This window comes from Oryx dammah, unplaced genomic scaffold (genome assembly GCF_014754425.2).
Source record: "Oryx dammah isolate SB20612 unplaced genomic scaffold, SCBI_Odam_1.1 HiC_scaffold_10, whole genome shotgun sequence".
Classification (NCBI taxonomy): domain Eukaryota; kingdom Metazoa; phylum Chordata; class Mammalia; order Artiodactyla; family Bovidae; genus Oryx; species Oryx dammah.
In genome coordinates, this window is record NW_024070194.1 from 17898627 (window position 1) to 17919153 (window position 20527).

The 20527-nt window shown below is 46.1% G+C and overlaps 1 protein-coding gene across 3 annotated transcripts; it reads right to left on the minus strand.

Moving 5' to 3' along the window:
- Window positions 1-297: 297 nt before the first annotated feature.
- AAR2 (AAR2 splicing factor) lies at window positions 298-20169 on the minus strand. Of its 3 annotated transcripts, none has more exons than XM_040247395.1 (4): window positions 20093-20169; window positions 16365-17164; window positions 12085-12314; window positions 298-1599 (listed from the first exon to the last, which is right to left on the minus strand). In XM_040247395.1, exons 2-4 carry the CDS (start codon window positions 17119-17121, stop codon window positions 1432-1434), a joined length of 1155 nt encoding a protein of 384 aa, XP_040103329.1. In that variant the 5' UTR covers window positions 17122-17164; window positions 20093-20169; the 3' UTR covers window positions 298-1431. The 3 variants fall into 3 exon arrangements, with proteins under 3 accessions (XP_040103329.1, XP_040103330.1, XP_040103331.1); XM_040247396.1 differs by lacking the exon at window positions 20093-20169 and adding an exon at window positions 19925-20083; XM_040247397.1 differs by lacking the exon at window positions 298-1599 and adding an exon at window positions 7667-8279.
- Window positions 20170-20527: the final 358 nt, after the last annotated feature.

The window sequence follows — 20527 nt, forward strand, 5'->3', positions numbered from 1 at the left end:
TTTTAACAAGCTCACCAGGTAGTTCCGATGAGTGGGCTTTGGGGAGAAAAAGAATAGCAAACCCACACCAGGTGAATCTGCTGGTTACTAGATAGATACAGGGCCTCGATCCTTCCTTCCGGTGTGCTCATCTCGGAGGGCCCATGGCAACAGGCGATGTCGCTGGCCGCCTGCCTCCTCAGAGCCTGCAGATGTGGGCAGGGTCTTCTGGCACCTGGGAGGGAGGACATGTGTGGCTCAGGATAGTGTCTGACTGCGCGGGGCCCTGTGCATCCGCAAGAGACTCACACAAGGGGATTTGGTCTCAACTCCAAGACTTTAATGTACATTATGCTCTTGGAAAAACAATTCCAAGGAAACAAGTGGAACTGAACATCTTAACCAGCGGGGACTCTCACTCAGAAACCTGGTGTGAGCCGCAGCCTTGGGACGCAGTGGGACAGGGACCCTCATCAAGGTACAACAGTGTGAGGTCAGGATGCCAGGGCCTGTGTGCATGATGGGCAAGCCCCTCAGGACACCCAGGAAACAGGACCCAGCATCCACTCCTGTGGTTCCCACAGCGGGACAGGGGCACCCAGGCTGACAAGGTCGTCTCTGGAGCTCTGGATAAAGATGCAGAACTTCTACAAGGCCAAGGAAGCCTGTCCAGAGCAAGAACCGTTCTCTTTGTTACTGAATCTCCAGGTCATCAGGAACAGTCGTGGTGATTCTGGTGAGGAATAGGGCCATCTGGGAGGGTTGCCAAGGGCCACTTCTGGGTCTGAGGCCTCAGAACGGAACAGGTGGGAGGAGAGTGGCACTAGCGAGGCCTCTGAGGTCAGGGGCCACAACCATCTGGAAAGGTTACCCACTGGGACCTCCGGACAGGAGCAAGGAACTTCAGAGACTGCAAGAGCTGACCACTCACCAGATTTAGCCCACTGTCTTATTTCGCCCTCCTCAACCTGGAGCTCCAGAGAGGCCACACGCCCATGTTTTCTATGATGTATTCCCATCCACAAGGGGCAGGCAGAAATTCTGGCCCATTTTCCTATTACCCTGTGTTTAACTTTTAAAGTCAACAACTGACATATCAGACTCCTGGGCACTCCAGGGTTTCCTGAAACCACTCTATGGAATAACTAATCCGTTCCCTTGGGCTTGGGGCTCAACAGCTTCTCTTCTGGAAGGAAGAGAGCCCATGTGGAATTCAGTTGGGTTAGCACCATGACCAGGCTGACGGGGAACCCACAAGGTGCCTGATAGATGGGGAACAGCCTCTCTGGCACTGAAGGGACTTGATCACTGGTGAAGGAGGGGATTCTGGCTTCATCTCTGCAGGACCTAGCAGGGCTCCTGCCCCAGCAGGTCCCAGTTGCATGGGTGAATGGAGAAGCCAGGACTGCGGCCGTGGGGAAAGGGGCCTCCCCTGGCCGAGAGCTCTCCCAGTTAGCCCGTGCCCACGCCGTCGGGGAGCTCCACCACCACCGGGGCGCAGTCCTCAGGCTCCGCCTCAAAGTCCCACCGGAACTTCTTGGTCAGGTGAGCTTGGAACCTTTCGGCTTTCTGCCTCAGGGTGGCATCCACAGCAACGCTGCGGGCAGAGGAGAAGAAAACCTACAGAGAACAGAGGAGAAGTCACTCCTGAGAACACGCAGGGGCCGAGAAAGCGGTGGAAATTTCCTCCGGGTGTTCGGCTCTCTGGGGCGGGAGGATCAGCTCCTGCTGGCACAGACTCAGGACACCTGCTGTGCTCTCCCCCAAACCAAGAAAGAAGGTCCAAGCCCAGATGAGAAGCTGGGGCAGGACGAGAATGGAAAATTACTGTCTTGGGCAGAGAGGCCCCACTGAGAATAAGGCCAGCAGGGCCATCACCCGGCCCTGCCCTCTGGTGAGATCTACTGGGCACGTGGGCAGGAACTTAGAAAAAAAGGCAGCAGCGACACCAGCTAGTGATAAGAAAGGTGTGGGGGGCTTATGAGCCCCTAGGTCCCGTAAAAAACCCCAGGCCCTAACCCGCTCAGGGTGAACTGCTGCTCTAGTCTAAATAGACTCCAGGTGTGGGTACGCATTGTATACAGTGTGAGATTTATATTCTCCTTAAAAGCTGTCTTTGATTTTTTAAAAAATTGTGGCAATATATGCATAACACAAAATATATCATTTTAACCATTAAAATATTATCATTTATAACACTATATACCATTTACCATTTTAAGAGTACAGTTCAGTGGCATTAAGTATATTTACATTATTATGCAACCATCTCTAGAACTTTTTCATCTTCCCCAACTGAAGCTTTATACCCACCACTCCTCATCCCCTCTCCTCCAGCCCCCGTAGCTATCATTCTACTTTCAATCTCTATCAATCTGACTACGCCAGGTACCTCATGGGGCTTCCCTGGCGGTTCAGTGGTAAAGAACCCGACTGCCAATGCAGAAGGTGTGGGTTCTGTCTCTGGGTCGGGAAAACTCCCCGGAGAAGGAAATGGCAGCCCACTCCAGTGTTCTTGCCTGGGAAATCCCATGGACAGCGGAGCCTAATGGGCTACAGCCCAAGGGGTTGCAAAAGGGTAGGACATGATTTAGTGACTAAAAAACAACAAAAAAACCCCAACAGGTACCTTATATAAGTGGAATCATACAATATCTGTCCTTTTGTGCCTGGCTTCTTTCTCTTAGCATAATGTCCTCAAGGCTCACTCATATAGCATGTGCTAGAAATCTCCTTCTTTTTAAGGCCGAATGATATCCATTGCATGTATATCCCACACTTTGTTTTCCGTTCATCTATCAATGGCCATTTGGGTTGTTTCTATGTTTTGGCTATTATAAATAATGCTGCTATGAACATGAATCTAAAAATATCTCCTATAGAAGTCTTGCTTTTGATTCTTTGGGGTACATACCGAGAATGGACTTTTGGGTTATAAGGTGATTCTATTCAATGCTTTGAGGAACCACCATACTGTTTGCCACAGTGGCTGTGCCATTTTTACATTTCCATCAGCAATCCAACATCTCTAACATCTTTTATTTTCTCTTTTTGTTTGTTTGTTCACAATAGCAACCCAAATGGGTGTGGCAAGAATACTGGAGTGGGTTGCCATGCCTGCCTCCAGGGATCTTCCTGATTCAGGAATTGAACCCGCATCTCTTACATCTCCTGCACTGGCAGGTGGATTCTTTATGACTAGTGGAAACACGGGCAGGGGCAAACGAGTAATTTTCTCTACATCTGAAACTCCATTTCAGACTGTCCTGGATTTCAATCCCTTCTAAGAATGACAGCAAACTCATTTCTCCTCCTCACACTATTTTACTATTTTCAAAGAAGTTTCACAGAATAGCCCAACAGATCCTCACAAGGCCCTGGGAAGACACACTGCTGCTGCTGCTAAGTCGCTTCAGTCGTGTCCAACTCTGTGCGTGCCCATAGATGGCAGCCCACCAGGCTCCCCCATCCCTAGGATTCTCCAGGCAAGAACACTGGAGTGGGTTGCCATTTCCTTCTCCAATGCATGAAAGTGAAAAGCGAAAGTGAAGTCGCTCAGTCGTGTCCGACTCTATTATGGAAACGGAAGCTAAGTGGAGTTAAATGCCTGGGTCTAAATTACCAGAAAGGAAGTAGTTTTCCCAGACTCCTCACTGGCTCCCTGAAAGGCCACCCTGGACAAGCGGCAGGAGGGTGAAAGCAGCAATTTGATCCACGTCACCCTGGTGCCCCAAACTGTAGACCACCATGGAAGGGATCTGGGCTCCAGGGGTCTTGACCTGACAAAGGTAACAGGTGGACTCTGCAGCTGCTTCTAGAGGCAGCCCCCTCCAGCCTGCCTCTCCACTGCCTTCCGTTGGCAGGTGGCGTGAGGCTCACGTTTGTAGTCTTTGTTTGCAGCCACTCTGTTCGGGTGGGAGCAGGGACAAAAGTGACAGGGGAGGCGGTACAGAAGCAGAAGGTGGGGGGGTTACAGAATTTGGTTTCATTACTTGAGAATCGACTAAACACAGGAGCAGGAAGCACAGCCACAACAAAACACGGGATCAATAACTAATTAGAGGGGCTGTGTGAGCTCAGTGGCCAGCGGGCAGTGGGGAAGCCGGCGGCCTGTCTGCGGGCGGCTAATAGAGCTTGCTCTGGAGCGCTGAACTCAGGGGAGGGGCCTGGTACGAGAAGCAGAGAAGCCTTGTTGCAAACGGCCTTAGCACTGGAGGCCCTGCACCCTCATGGGTCTGTCTCCAGGGGTCCTGGGGGGCCTGATGGCTCAATTAGCAGAAGCCTCCACTCCTTACACGCTACACTGTGCTACTCACTTCACAGTCCTTCCTCTCCAGCTGCCCTGAGCAGCAACCCAGACGCTCCATCGTCTCTTCTGCGTTTCTGCGCACACAGGTGATTCCCTCTGCTTATAGCACCCTTCCACCCCTGCTTTCTCCTCCTGCACCTACAGCTTTCTACTAGTGACCCAAACTCAGCTCAGATGCCACCCCCCTTGGGATGTCTTCCCAGACCATGGATGGACCAGGTGCTCTTCTGCACTCCCCTGGTGCCCAGGGTTACCTGGGACATAGCCTCACTCTCAGTCAGTGCTAATCCATTTACTATTGAGCTCTCCCAAGAGATGAGGAGCAACTCCCAAGCACTGACTCCTTTACATACCTGCATCCCGCTCCCCTGGTACGAAGTCTGACATATAAAAAGGACCCATGATATGTTTAATGAACAAAAGACAACCATAGGTTCTATGAAAATCCATTTCTGGGTTCCTTTGGCACAGTGCCTGCACCAAATGATTGCTCAATAATTATGTGATGGTGCCGGACAGAGTAAGGGACTCATCCTGGGGAGGAGGTGGCTTATTTACGAGGCCCCTGAATGCCACTGGCTCACAGGCCATCTCCGTGTGACAGGACTCTTATAAAAGCCCAAGCTGAAAGGAACTGCTCCAACCTCTGCTCCCCCAGTACCATGCCTGAGCTTTCCTTATGGCGTTTTTCACTCTCTGCTTGCATTACAGTGATCTGTGATCTATGCCCCTTCAGAGTAGAGGTCATTCCCTAATTATCCATGTGACCCACATGGCAGATTGCCCAGGGCCTGGCACAGAGTTAGAGCCCACATGCTCCCTGAATGGATATGAATGAGATGCAGGGATCGCCCTGCATTCAGCAATGGCCAACAGTGAGGGACTGGAACAGGCTCGGCTCAGACTCATCGGTCACCCTTCCCACTCACCCCCTCAAGACCACCAGCGGGGCAACATCAACTCTAGGCAGGTACAACAGAAGCCTTCAGTCTGAAAAATAAGGCTTCAGATTTTAAAAGTGCTATGTCCTTTTTGAAGAATCTGTCAGTCTAATCCTTGCTACAAACCTGGAGGTAGGAGGACAGGAAATTACTATTCCCATTGTACAGATGAGGATGGTGATAAATGCTGAGCAAGTGATACGTGTCAAGCAAAATGCAGTCCAAGTAGGGAAACTGAAATCCTTCTTCCCTACCAAGACCTTCTTTTTGTCTTGACACAGACTTCATCCATCCTTGATATTTTCAGCAGTGCCTGTGGGGAGCCAAGGGGCCTGGAGACCAGGTTCTTCTGGAACTGTGCCTTCTGTGGGCCTCCGAGACCCAGGGCACAGTCCAGGTTGACTGCTTTAACAAACCAACTTTACTGAGGCATAATTTACTTACAATTAAGTTCATCCATTTAAAATGTTCGATTCATTTTGATGAATGTATACATCCATACACTGACTTCCCCAGTGGCACGGTGGTAAAAGAATCTGCCTGCAATGCAGGAGATGCTCAAAAGACCCGGGTTTGATCCCTGGGTCATGAAGATCCCCTGGAGAAGGAAATGGCAACCCACTGCAGTGTTCTTGCCTGGAGAATCCCATGGACAGAGGAGCCAGGCAAGCTACGGCCATGAGGTCGCAGAGAGTCAGACACGACTGAGCGACTAAACGACAAACAACAATATACCCGTGCAGCCAGTATATGACATAATCAAGGCAGATAAGTATCTGCTTACAGCTTCTCCTTTTGGTACCTAGTTCTATGAGTTTAAAGGCCCACATCCCATCACTATCAGGATACTGAACAGTTCCATCACTCCAAAAATATTCCCTCATGCTGTAGGGATCAAATCCTCCCCTGTCCCTAGCCCCTGGGACGCACTGATCTATTTCTGTCCCAAGAGTTTACAAAATTCACCATTCAGAAGAGGAGATATTTAGACAGTTTCACATTGAGACAGATGTTTAGACAATTTACTTTGATTCTCTTGTTTTTAGATTAACTGTATGCCTTATGTAAATTTAGTAGTCATCTGGTCACTGTGAAACAGCAAACTTTTTAAAATCACTGAGAAATGAATCACCTTAATATGGGAATATTAACCCTGGACATTATAAAAATACTTTTGAAATAGAAGAATAACATTTTACAAACATCTGTATTTATCTGAAACTAAGAGCAAACCCATTGGGGATTTTTCTTCAAATGTAAAAAAAGGTATTAATACATCTACCATTAAGTCTATATATAGTAAAATTATAAATTATTTTAGTCAGAAAAGTGAAAGCTTTCTTTTAAGCCCAAGTTAAATAAATTGAGTTCAGTCAGGTCACCTTGAGAAATTCAAAATGCCACGGTAGATAGCTGAGTCACTTCTTATCCTATTTTTCTGGCTAGACCAAAAAGATGCAATTTTCTAATTTTTTAAACTCCCAGATGATTATTCAACTTACAGTGAAACTAGCCAGAGGTAGATCATTTTATTTTCACTTGCAGAAGAAAGTGGTGTGAAAAGCAAGACTATCACTTCACAGTGACTATCAAGAAGGCAAAAAGCAGCAGTAACCATGCTTTCTAAGGTCAATTTAAAGAATTTAGGATGTTTTATCTGGGGCTCTAATCACATATGGGAGAGTCAGAATTAAAGTTCAGCCTTGTCATCCACCAGCTCTGGCAATCTTGGGCAAAATTATTTGTTTCCTCATCAGTAAGGAAATCAGTAAAATGGGCTTATATACTTAACTTCTTAAATTGTTGTGAGAACTAAACAAAATAATGTACAGGAAATGTGCAGAAGCGATAGCTGATAGCAAGAGGTGTAGGAGCAGGTAGGTGAAGTTTATCATGGCTGGTGTCATGACAAAACACAGGTATATGTTGTTCTACTGCACTTCACGGGTACTGCATTTTTTTACAAATGGAAGGTCTGTGGTAACCCTACATGAAGCAAGTCTATTAGTGCCATTTTTCTAACAGCATTTGATCACTTTGTGTCTATGTCACATTCTTGTAATTCTCAAAATATTTCAAACCTTTCACCACCAAAAAGATTACAACTCACTGAGGGTTCAGATGGCGGTTAGCATTTTTTGGCAATAAAGTACTTCTTCATTAAGGTTGTTTTTGGACATAATGCTATTAAACACTTAATAGACTATAGTATACGACAGTATATGACTTAAAAAAAATTATTTATTTACTTGGCTGCACTGGGACTTAGTTGAGGCACACAGGATCTTCAGTTGCAACATTTGAACCCTCAGCTGCAGCATGTGGGATCTAGTTCCCCAACCAGGAATCGAACCTGACCCCCCTGTGTTGGGAGCATGGAGTCTTAGCCACTGCACCACCAGGGAAGTCCCAGTGTATGACTTTTATATATACTGGGAAACCAAAAATTCATGTGACTCACTTTGGGCGATATTTACTTTATTGTGGTAGCCTGGAATCGAACCCGTATCTCCAAGGTATGCCTGTGCTATAGACATTGTCAGAGCTAGTGTTCTCCCTTGAGAGTTAAAGATGGACAGTATTTAGAATACTGGCAAGAAATGAAGCTGGAAAGCCTATTTGGCCTACTGTGACTAAAAGTATTAAAAAAAAAAAAAAGGTTACATGACTATATGCCTAAATGCTATGCAATCAGCAATAAGAATTCTTATTTTGTACATAACTCACTTTATAACATACTGTTAAATTCAGATTATCCTTTCATTGGCTTTAAACAAATCATGATGACTTAAGTTGCTCTAAGTAAAAGAAAAAACTGTATCTATTTTTGTAAAACAAATAATTTTTATTCACGCTAAATCCACAGGATTTGTAAAAATCCCAGTGGCATCTATTCAAAGGGGCCTCTAATGGCAGAGGGCATTCCATGGTTGATTTTACGCAAGCTAATGCGGCTGTCTAAGCGCTCACACACAGACACCAGCCCCTCTCTGTGGGTAGCAGCCATTTAAACTCCGAAACAGGAAAGCTGGTTCCACTTACTTGGCGACCTGTGGGGAGAGCAGGGGACTGGCTGCGAGGCTTTTATGGGCTGATTCATTCCCTCACAGACACCGGAGGTGAGTGCCTGTGTGGGGGGCACTGGATCTCAGTGCCAAGATGGCACCAATGTAACTCACCACGGAAAAAGCGAGAAAAACTTTTGTAATATCTTTTCCACATTTTGCCTGTTGAAATCTGTGTCATCCTTCAAGCCCATGGCCAAAGGCCCCCCCTTTACAAAAAAGCCATTCTTGATCCTCCGTCTCTTAAATCTCAACCCGTGTGAATGAACCAACCAACCAACCCTCTCTGGTGCTCCTAATACTCTTTGATCAGACTTCACTGTTTACAATATCGTAGCACGGTCATCTATTTACATTGTCACAGGAATTATGCACTGTGTCCATCTAAAAACACCCAGTAACACAACGTAAGATAAGTGCTAAACCTCAACCAGGTGTGGAAGATAACCAGATGGACAAAAAGTAGGCTTCCAGAAAAAGCCCATGGCTCGGTGGGGAAGTCAGACAGACCACACATACATTTCAGCAAACACAGCCTGTGCCATCTAATAGTGACAAGTACAAAGCAGGCTAATAGTATGGCAAGGAGGGAGAGATTAGACATGGCGCCACAGAGAGCGATGCCTAGCGGGCACCTTGTGGAGTGAGGGATACACAGCAGGCAGGGAGAAAAGCAAGATTCAGTTAAGAAGACGTGAAATACAGGTATAAAGTTTTAGTTGTACCAGATGAAAAAGTTCTAGAGATCCGCTCTATTCATAGTTAACAATACTGTACTGTATCCTTGGACTGCAAGGAGATCAAACCAGTCAATCCTAAAGGAAATCAACCCTGAATATTCATTGGCAGGACTGATACTGAAGCTGAAGCTCCAATACTTTGGCCACTTGGTGTGACAAGCTAAATTACTAGAAAAGACCCTGATGCTGGGAAAGACTGAAGGCAAAAGGAGAAGTGGGCAGCAGGGGATGAGATGGTTAGACAGCATCACCAGCTCAATGGATATGACTTTGAGCAAACTCCAGGACACAGCAGAGGACGGAGCAGTCCACGGGGCTGCAAAAAGTCGGACGTGACTTAGTGACTGAATAATTGCACACTTAAAAAATTATTATGAGGGTAAATCTCACGTTATGTATTTTTTACAGTTAAGAAAATAAAAGGGAAGCATGAAACAACATGGCCGGTCTGGCAACTTGCAGGGAGATCACTGCCGCTGTGGCTTATGGGGAAATAGGGAAAGAAAGGAGAAGCTGGAGAAAAGGTTAGCAGCTAGATCAACATGGACCTCAGGACCTAGGTTTGCAGGCAGTAAGGACCACAGAGAGACAGGATCACAGGTGCCTTTTGGTGGCAGAGTGCGAGACAGACGGATTAACAGGGATAAACACGGAAGTTGGTAAAGTCTGATGCAATCCAGATGAGACCAAAAGGCCTGGGTTAGGGAAATGCTACTGCCTTCTAAAACACTTAGTGCTATCTGGAGTCATTTGGTTAATTCATTTGTTTACTTTCCCACCAAAATATAAACTCCAAGGGACTATGTCTTGCTCATAGCTATATTTCCCATCCTAGATCAGAGCCTTATATACAGCAGGTGCTCAGCAAATGCCTGCTAAATCAATGAAGTGAAGCCACTGCACAAGTCCTTCAACTTCCAGAGTTATATGTCAGCTACCTGATAACAGGGACTCTTCCAACAGTATGGTGGCTTCAGAAAGGTGTTCTGTACCTCCAAGAAACAGGCTATCTCACGTATGTGTCCCTCAACACTTTCAGAAGAATGTTGTACATAAAGAAAGGATGCGCAAAAACAGATGCTGATTTATTTTTTAAAAGGCACATGTCCTGGATTTTTCCAAATAATGACACTGAATTTTCTTGGTGAAAACTCCAAAGACAGAATGCCTCTAACCATCAGCTTTGCACACCCCACCTGGATATCGAGCAATCCAGCTGGGCCCTTTATGCTTCATAAATCATTGCTGGCAACAAAGCCTCAGCAATTAGAGCTCAGCTGTTGGTTGCGCTGACAATGGCTGGGACGGCCAGTGACACAGTGTGGCTCTCCTATGTTTGCGCGACAGCATTAATGCACATCGCAAGGGCAGTGTGCATTCCCAGGGGCCAGAGCCACTGCCAGAGGCAGGTTAGCAGGCTGCGGCCTCCTACTGCTCTGCAACCCACAACCCAGTAACTGTGGGGTGGATTTCCCCTGCAGAGGAAGAATAAAGGGATTTAATTTCTCTGTTACATCAAAAACCAATAAAAGGGCAGTTTTATAACTTGTATGAAGTGGAATACGCCAGGCTCAAACCATCAGCTTGTCTGACTCATCCCTCATCTGAACATGTCCTTCAACTTCCAGAGTTTTATTGCAGCTGCTTGATCACAGGGACTCTTCCGACAGCATTTTGGTTTTAGAAAAGTGTTCTTTACGTCTGAGAAACAGGCCCCTGATGGTGTTGCCACTAATGTCAATCAAGACTCTTTCCAGAGGGGGAGACACTGTATTCAGTACGTAGGGGCATAAGCACAGGCCTGAAATCAAGACTAAGGCCTGGGTACAAATCCTGACTCTGCCACTTGCCAGTTCTGTGACCTTATGTGAATGATTTAACCTTTGTCTCAGTGTTCTCATCTGTAAAATGGGAATGATCCTCCCTGCCTTATGGTGCTCCAGAAAGATTAAATGAGGGAACCCACATAAACAGAGAAGCATGGTGCCCATTAAATGTCAATAGGCATTTCATGACTGTTCATTCCTCCCCTTACCATGCGTGGGGGTGGGAGATGAGTGACTGGCCCTCTTTTAAGGGGTAGGCCTATGGGGGTCTTCCACACAGGGAGAAGAAAGCAGTCCTGGAACAAAAGTATGGAAACTGACAGCCTGCAGCTCTGCCTCTTCTACACTCGAGAAAGTTACAAAACGTGAGTGACAGAGGCTGTCCCAAGAACATAAAGGGAGCTAATCTGTTTGCAAAGGGAGGAAATAGCGCAGGATGAAGATTTTAAGTTGTTTGAAGCTTCTTCCCTAATTACCACTCATAATGAAAATTTAATTGCTGAGTTAAAAGAAAATTTCACTTTTTTCTATCAGAGGATCTCTGCAGAAACTGGCACATTTTGTTTGAACAGGAAATCAAAGTTACTTTCGTGCTTAAATGAGATCTAAGCAGTTGCAGATGTTTCCTTGGGAATAACTAGCTTCCAAACTCTGTCCTACTGGGTTGCAGCAACTCACAGCTCTAGGCCGGGAGGAAGAAAAACTGTTTTGAGTGCAGTTGCTCGAGGGGTGGGGCTGATTCAAATTCCAAGTGCCCCACTGCTAAGCATGTTGGAGTGAGGCAGGGAGAAGAGGGTACAGAGAGAGGGTCTCTGGCATTAAGGAGCTTACAATTGAGTAGGAGAAAGAGAACCAGGGAATAGTCTATGATTAGGAAACTGAAATGAAGAAAGCTTGGCTCAGGAAAGCACTGTTGTTCAGTCGCCAAGTCATGTCCGACTCTTTTGTAACCCCTTGGACTATAGCCCGCCAGGCTCCTCTGTCTATGGGATTTCTCAGGCAAGAATACTGGAGCGGGTTGCCATTTCCTTCTCTGGGGGATCTTCCCAAACCGGGGATCAAACCTGCATCTCCTGCGTTGGCAGCAGATTCTTTACCACTGAGTCCCTGGGGAAGCCCCAAGGAAAGAACAGCAAGAGACAGAAATGTAAGCCTCTCTGGGTGCTTTCACACACCGTGGCCATCATTCTGACCCACTTGGGTGTCAGCCAGAAGCCCGCTCACCTGTAAGGTGCTGGTGAGGAAGTTGTCCTGGGAGACAATGTCCACAAAGAAGTCGGCGGGGATCTCGCCGAGCTGGTGGTACAGGATGGAGATGAGGCTGACGTAGAGGGTGTGGTGCTTTACCATGGCCTCTTCTGACCGGCACAGAAGGTTCAGGAGCCGCTTCCAGTGCTCGAAGGCCTCGTACACATTCCCCAGCAGGAAGCACACGAAGGCAAACTGGAGCTCACCTGAAAGGTGCAGAGAGGAGAGATCAACCTGAGGGAGAGGGGTGCTGGCTGACTCCACTAAGCCATCAGAGCCACTGGACCTCAGCCTGAAGTGGCTGTCTAGCCTTGTCACTCCTCCAGAGCCTGGCATGGGGTTTTGCACCTAGCAGCTGTTCAATAAACGTTTGCTGAACTGCTATAAACTCAAGCCGTGAGAAACCCAACTGGTTTTGGATTTCTGTAAGATCAGATTGCAAGAAAAAAGGCACACTGAGTATTTACCTAGCATTTAACAAGTTAACAAAATGGGTCTGTGGACATTACGCCAAGTGGATCCTCAAACTGGCTGCCCATCTGAATTACTAGGAGAACTTGGGAAAAATAAAGCTGCCCGAGCCTCACTGCAAGAGATCCTGGTTGCGGACAGATGATGGAACCTTGGCATCTGTAGCTCTAACAAGCTTCCTGGGTGAATCTGATGCACATGGTCTGCTTCAGGGGCAGGGAAAGGCTGTGTAACACCACAGAACCCTCAGCCCAACTCCATAAGGTGGTCAGGGAAGGTGGTATTTGCCTCAGTGTATAGATGAGGTCAAGAGACTTGCCCAAGGTCACACATCTAATGCTTAGCAACTGAACAACAGAAAGATAAAACAGATTTCTATTGGGTGGGAATGGTTCTAGGGCCTTCTAGAACAGGAAAATTCATGAGTACTTGTTCCAGGGTGAGCCTGCCAGCCAAATTATTTGTGTTTGTTTAATCATAGGGCTCTATGATTTGCTTGCTATGAGCAGCTTGTGGCTAAGAGCATGGGCTCTGGAGCCAAACTGCCTGGGTTCAAGTCTCAGCTCCACCACTTCCCAGGTGTGTGACCTTGGGCAAGCTACTTAATCTGTTTATGCTTCAGTTTCCTTATTTGAGGGATGCAGTAGAGATTAAGTAAATCGATACAGTATTGCATTGGCCCAAGAATTCATGCCAGGGTTTCCATAACATCATATGGAAAAATCCAAACTTCTGGGCCAGCCCAATACATATAAAGCACTTCATGTAACACTTGGCGCAAATTAGACTTCCCTGGTGGCTCAGACGGTAAAGCGTCTGCCTACAATATGGGAGACCCGGGTTCGATCTCTGGGTTGGGAAGATCTCCTGGAGAAGGAAATGGCAACCCACTCCAGCACTCTTGCCTGGAAAATGGCATGGACGGAGGAGCCTGGTGGGCTAGAGTGGGGTTGCAAAGAGTCGGACACGACTGAGCAACTTCAATGTCACTGTCAATGTCGGCGCAAATCAGCACTCCAGAAGCCTCAGCTATTATTCCCACATTCCCAGCAGATCCCTGTCGCAAAGAGACCTGACAGCCCAGAAGCCGTTGTCCTTGGGTGAGCAGCTGGGTCTCTGGGTGCCAAGATATACCGCTGCTGATCAGACATGTTTTCTCTGGCGTCAAATTTAAGGGGGGCTTCTGTGGTATATCTACATGTGGGCCATAAACAGAACAGATGTGGGATGTCCCTGGTGGTCCAGTGGTTAAGACTCTGCCTTCCGCAGCAGGAGGGGCAGGTTTGATCCCTGGTTAGGGAACTGTAAGGTCCCACAAGCTGTGGAGTGTGGCCAAAATTTTTTTAAAAAGATGTACTCAACACTAAACACCTCTTTAAACACATGGTGTCCAATTTCTGTCGCTTTTGGAGAGCTGGAAAAACTACTTCTCTGTTCCTAGGCTTGTGGAACTAAGTTTGATTTGAGCAGATTGCTATGGGGTCTAGACATTTTGGACATTTGATCAATATTTTCAAAGTATAGTCAAGTTTCCTCTGTATGACAGAGGTTAATGATTTGCTTCTTCAGTTGGCTTTACCTGGTTAGTTTGTGGAAATACAAGCTGCTTCTCTGAATTTAGGGCATTCATTTAAATTTATACATCTCTGGCTTAGTCTAAAATTAAATTGAGATGAGAAATAATTTCAAAGAGCTGTCAAAAAGATACAGTGATCCTGGCAACAGACCTTTTCACAAGATTACTTTGAAGAACTGAAATGTTTAGGAGGTAGAAAACAGGATTTCTGTTCATTTTGAAGCCAGGATCTCAAGTGTTACTTTGTTACTTATTAAATGAAAACAGATACACACCCTTAAAATGTCCCTTTTTATCAGCTGAGCCTATTATATTAAAGGCCCTATATTCAAAATTCTCATTGATCTTCCAATAGAAAAATATGCAAATATTAGACTTGTAAAAGAAAAAATATTAATAGCTATTAAAGATGTGACAAATGTTTGCTGTCACTAGTAATCAAAGAAATATAAACTGAAACAGGAAGTCATTCTTCAACTATCCAGTCAAAAGAGGACTTTGCTAAATCACTGTGTCAAATGCCATGTCAAAAGGTGATGGGCCACAACCTCATATAGCTGGCAAAGATGCCTGAACTTCTCCTGGCAGCATGCACACTCTGATCCAACAATTTCAACCCCAAAATACGCAGAAGGGCACACCAGGAGACTCTTACAATACGGAAACCAGGAACATCTTAAAAGATTCATTAACAGGGGCTGGTCCAATAACTATGGAAGTTCAGTAGCCACTAAAGAGAAGTGACCATTTCAGTGACATGGAATAATATTTATATTAAAGCAAATTACAGGATAATATACTGTAATCCTGTTTTTGTAAAAATATCATATATACACAAACATATAATTGAATAAAAAGACTAAAAGGAAACAGAAACATATTAAACTGAGAAATACATACAAATGTGTACCTTAAAAATGTGTATGTATCTTAAAAACACTGTGTATGATTTAATTCTTTTTAAATTGTCAAGGTTTGTTTTAAGACCCAGAATATGGTCATACTTGTTTATGTTCTATAAGGATTTGAAATGAATATATATACTAAGGTTGTTGGGTGGAATGTTCTATAAATATCAATTAGATCCTATTCGTTGATGCTATTGTTGAATTCCTATAAATGTTTGCTGATTTTCAATCTAATTGTCCAATCAATTTTTGAGTTTAGTGTTGAAGACTTAAAACTATTGTGGGTCCATCTATTTCACCTTTCAATTCTATCAAGTTTTCGTTGACATATTTTGCAATTCTGTGGTCTGTTGCACACAAATTTAGAATAGCTATGTCTTCTTTGTGGACTGGTCCTTTATCATTATATAATGTCCTTCTGTGTTTCTCGTTAAAAAAAAGAAAGAAAAGTACAACAAAGTGAACAAAGATGGCTATTTCCAGGTGGTGGGATTTGGACTTTCATTTTTGTTTTCCTTTAAGGATAAATATGTTATTTTTTGTAATAAGGGGGGGGAAACAACAATAAAGACTGTAACAGTTAAAAGAAAATCACTGTTCTGGTTGAGAGTCAAGAGTAAACTGACGTGGCAGGTGGAAGGCTCCCAGGAACACGATGGGCCCGGGAACTGGGAGCCCTGGGCTCTGGTCTCACTTCAGCTATATCACTTAGCAGTCAAATCCTTCCCTCTATGGACCTCAATCTGTAAAACGTAGTGGTGGGCAGGTGAGGCCACACTATGGGTTCCCTGACACGGGACTGTTTGCATCAGGCTCACCTACAGCACTTGCCTGTCAGGCAGACAGACAGGTGACATGCTAGGAACCTACTCCAGATCTCCTGAATCAGTCTCCAGGGGTAAGGCCTGGGAATCAGTACCTTAAAAAAATTTCTATATATATATAGTTTATGTATTTGGCTGCACCAGGTCTCAGCTGTGTCATGCAGGACTTTTTGTTGTGGTGCACAGGGTCAGTAGCTGCAGCATGTGGGCTTAGCTGCTCTGCGGCCTGTGGGATCTCAGTACCCTGAACAGGGATTGAACCCAAGCCCCCTGCATGGCAAGGCGGATTCTGAACCACTGGAACACTAGGGAAATCCCTGGGAATCTGTTCCTTTAACAAGCATTCTGGATAAGACCCCCTCCTAGCCAGGTTTAGGAACCACTAGACCAAATCAGCAAAGAGGGACTCCCTATTCTCAAGCTGCTCGGCTACACAGCCCTCCCCTGGCCCATTCTCAAAGCCGTGTTCCTCCTCACCGAGCACGTCCTGGGGGCTGCAGGGGAACTGCTTGCTGAGCACAGTCTCCAGGGCATAACTCAGGTCCATGCTGTGCCTGGTTATCTCGGCTGGCGTGGCACCTGCCGGGAACATCTGTGTGGGCAGCTCGGAGAAGCGGATCTCTGTGCCAGCCCTGGGCTTCATCTCGGGCAGCCGGGCCAGGCCCTCCTGGTAGCTCTTGCACTCGGTGCCGCAGCGCGGGAGATTCTGCCCCACCCGGTCCTTGGTGTGCTTCATGGAGAGAACGGGCAGCACCTCTGAGAAGGCACAGATCTGCTGACTCTCGGGCTGTAGCTTCTCCACGGTGGCCTCGCTGATGAAGTTGGTGAGGGAGATCCACTTCTTGAGCGTGGCGTAGGGGTAAGGTCCCAGGAACTGGTCCAGCTCCTGGAGGTTGGCCCTCATGGCCTCCACCTCAGCCTCTGGGGCTGGGGACAGGTCGACCTCTTCCCGGACCGCATCCCATCGTAGGACCTTCAGCCCCCGCTGCTGCAGGTTAAGGAAGAAGCCCATGCGAGGGCCCACTTCCCTGGGATTGGCCTTGTCCACAGAGCTGTAGTGGAGGAAGTGGATGCCTGGCGGGATCATCTTCACACCTCGGAACTTGGGCCCCACTTCCCAGGAGTTGTAGTCAATGCCAAACTCTGTCCCCTTGGGCATATTCAGGATGACCACAGTGGCCCCTTCAAAGAAGAGGCGCCTGGCAAGCTCAGGATCCATCTGCATGGCAGCCATGGGGCCAGGGGTTAGTGATCAAAAAGAAAACTTTTCTATTCCGCTGAAAAAGAAAGAAGTCAGAGTTAATCAGAACCTTGGGAAGGATTCTTCATTTGCTGGCCATTCTCTATGTGCCAGATACTGAATTAGACCCCTGAAACAATTCAGTTCAGTCGCTCAGTTGTGCCCAACTCTGTAACCCCATGGACTGCAGCATGCTAAGGTTTCCCTGTCCATCACCAACTTTGGAGCTTGCTCAAACTCATGTCTATTGAGTCGGTGATGCCATCCAACCACCTCATCCTCTGTCGTCCCCTTCTCCTCCTGACTTCAATCTTTCCCAACATCAAGATCTTTTCCAGTGACATAATTTTCTACCTTAATTTTCATCACAGGTAAAGAAAATGATACTCATAGAGAAGAGGGTTTTTGTTTCTGAGTTTAATGCGCAAGAACACTCACTTCACAGTTGGAAAGACATCAGTTAAAGAAAAGAGACATGTTCAAGATCACACAAGGACCCAGTTAGAACCTGGGTACCCTGCCCTCCAGGCCAGTGTTCTTTCCGCTGTGCACTTCGAAGCTCCTTCAGATCTCCTTCAGATCTGTGCACTCTTCAGATCTCCTTCTCATAACAGAAGATGAAGGTGGAGAATGCCAGGCTGGTCCACTCTAAAGGATTACTGTGCCTAAACGGTCTTAAACCATAATTCTGTCCAAAACTTAGAAGATTCGAGAAGCATCCACCCCGTTTCCCATAAGCCTCAGCGAAGGCCCAGAAATGGACAGAAAGTGGAAACGGGGTGCTTAGCATCTAAAATTCACAAAAGGTTTGGGCAGTGGAGAGCTTTTCAACCACAACCCTCTTCTCCTACATATATACAAATATATATATAAAATATGTATGATATATATATATACACATATAAAGAAGTCTAAAGTCCAGGGAGTGAAACAACTTTCCAAAGGGTCCACCGTCAGTAGCACCTCTGGACTACTCACCCAAATGGATCCAGGTGGCATGGCTGGCCTCAGATCAGTATTTAGAAGACAAAGACCTTAGAACATTTATTTTTATCTACCTCTGAACTACCCAAGAGGACACACTGATAAGACTTCTGTAAACAGACACAGTCTCTGTATTTATAAGGATGGGTCCAACATGAACTAATTTTAATAGAACACGTCCAACTCTCTAGTCCCAAGACACCTACCTATTCAATTCAACAAATAACCTTGGAGAGCCTGCAGGATTTTTGCCAGACATGAACAGAAATAATCATGGAGAAGACAGTTACTGCCCTCCAGGCACTTCCAATCTAGCCAGACATATCAACAAGACCACAAAACTTGACAAACAGAAGAACCAGCTGCCTGTTTAATTCCTTTTACTCATTTTATTTAAACAAACAAAACAATACCATGAGGAAGGGAAGACCAACCCTTTTCCCAATATGGAAAGGACATATTTTTTTGTCTTTACCCAAAACCCACACAAATGATTATGACTCTAAATCAACTTTTTTTTCAAACTGCAAGTCACAATCTGATAATGGGTTAAAAGATCAACTTAGAGGATCTCAACCAACATTGTTTTTTTGTTTTTTTTTTAAATAAAAGGGCAAAATTAAAAAAAATCAGAGTACATCCTAAGTAGTAAAGCTAAGTACTATCTTCTAAAGCTTTGTCTGTTTGTATGGACTCTTGGTCACCATGTAAAATGTATGCATTACTGTAGGTCACAGTGCAAAAAGTCTGAAAGCCACTGTTCTAAATAATTTATATCATCTTACTATTTCCAATCTTGAGTTCAAAAGGCACTTAATATATTTGTTAAATGAACAGCTATTGCATTTAGGATAACTGCTCATCAATTAGCCATTTTCCCAGTGGCATCTGTGTGCTCCTCTTTGATAATGCCACTTCTTTCTTTCTATTTCCAGCAGACTGTAATTCTCTTCACTATATCTTCCACAGTTGGCAAATGACCTGGCACAAAGAAGATGCCTTGAGATACAGAGAATCACACCTACTCACTTCTCTCTACCACATCCTTAATCTAAGCTTCCATGTCCCTCAGCCAGATTGTCCCTCCAATCCCTTCTCCATCCAAAAGCAGGAGTGACCTTCTCAAACCGCCAGTCTAAGCATGTCACCACCCATACTTAACATCCTCTGAGAGACTTCTCACGTGGCTCTTGGCAAACCAAAATTCCCACTGCGACCTACAAGGGCTGTATGGCCTGGTCCGTGGAAACTCCTCCAGCTTGTTTCATATCATGCTTCCTCCACAAGCTCTGTTGCAGCCATACTGACCTCTTTCAGACCCTCAAACAGAGGCTCCCCTGACAGAAAACTCTTCCCTCCTCTCTGTCTCAAACCATTTTTCTGATCTCTGCTTAATATTTACTTTCTCAGCAACGCTTCCTTGACCTGGGGCTAAGTCAGATCTCCTGTGATGTGCTCTCAAAGTGCCTTTTATCTTTCCATTTCACTGATCACCGCTGCAAGTTTGCAAATATTAATAGAGGGCTGTCACTTCCAGGAGATACGGGACTTTCGTACCTCTAGCAATTAGACGCTTGCTAAACATGTGTTTAATAAAAGCACGATATCCATTTTGTAGATGAGAAACAAAGGCTCGGTTCGTGGGAAAGACCTTACCGAAGACAGAGTAAACCAGAACCACGTCAGGCGGAGCCAAGGCGTCGGAGCCCATAAGTTCTAAAGTTAGGAAAAAAGAAGTTTCCCAGGTGCCCCCAGGAAGTTCTGGCGACGGCGTATCTGACGGTTACAAGGGGAGCAAGTAAGAGTAACCCACCTGAAAGAGGCAGGTGGGTCCCACCACCGGCTCAAGACCGGGACGCCACAGTCCCAGCTCGGTGCCCGAGTTCAGGCCCTCCGCGATCCCCAGCCGGAAAGAAGGGTGGCCGGACCACACAGACAACGAAAGCAGAACAGTTAAAAGAGGACAGGAGGCTGCACTCACCGACGGTCGTCTCGCCCAGGTGCAGGGATCGCAGAAGCGCACCGGAAGTTCTCCCTCTTTGGCGCCGGACGGGAGCAACAGGGGAAAGGAGCCGGGCGGGTCCCTAGGTCGCGGAAGAAACGGCCCGTGCCAGCAGGTTCCGCCCCATCGAACGTTGCCTTTTGCTACTTTGAGTTACTGGATTTTGTTCTTGAACCCGTGGATAACAACTTTCATCAAACGATGCATTTTATATCCCGGTACAGAAACACATCCGCAAGTCACGGCTTTTCGGTTTCAATCAGTCGTGGTCTCTGAGGTTCGGGTCAAGGTCCTAGCTGTCCAGTAGCCACAGTCAGAGGCTCAGTCATAGTCCTGGTCAGTCGATTTCAATCCGAGTGAGTGTCACAGTTGGCCCTTTATCACCTGGTCTTAGCTTCCAACCATACTCAGCTG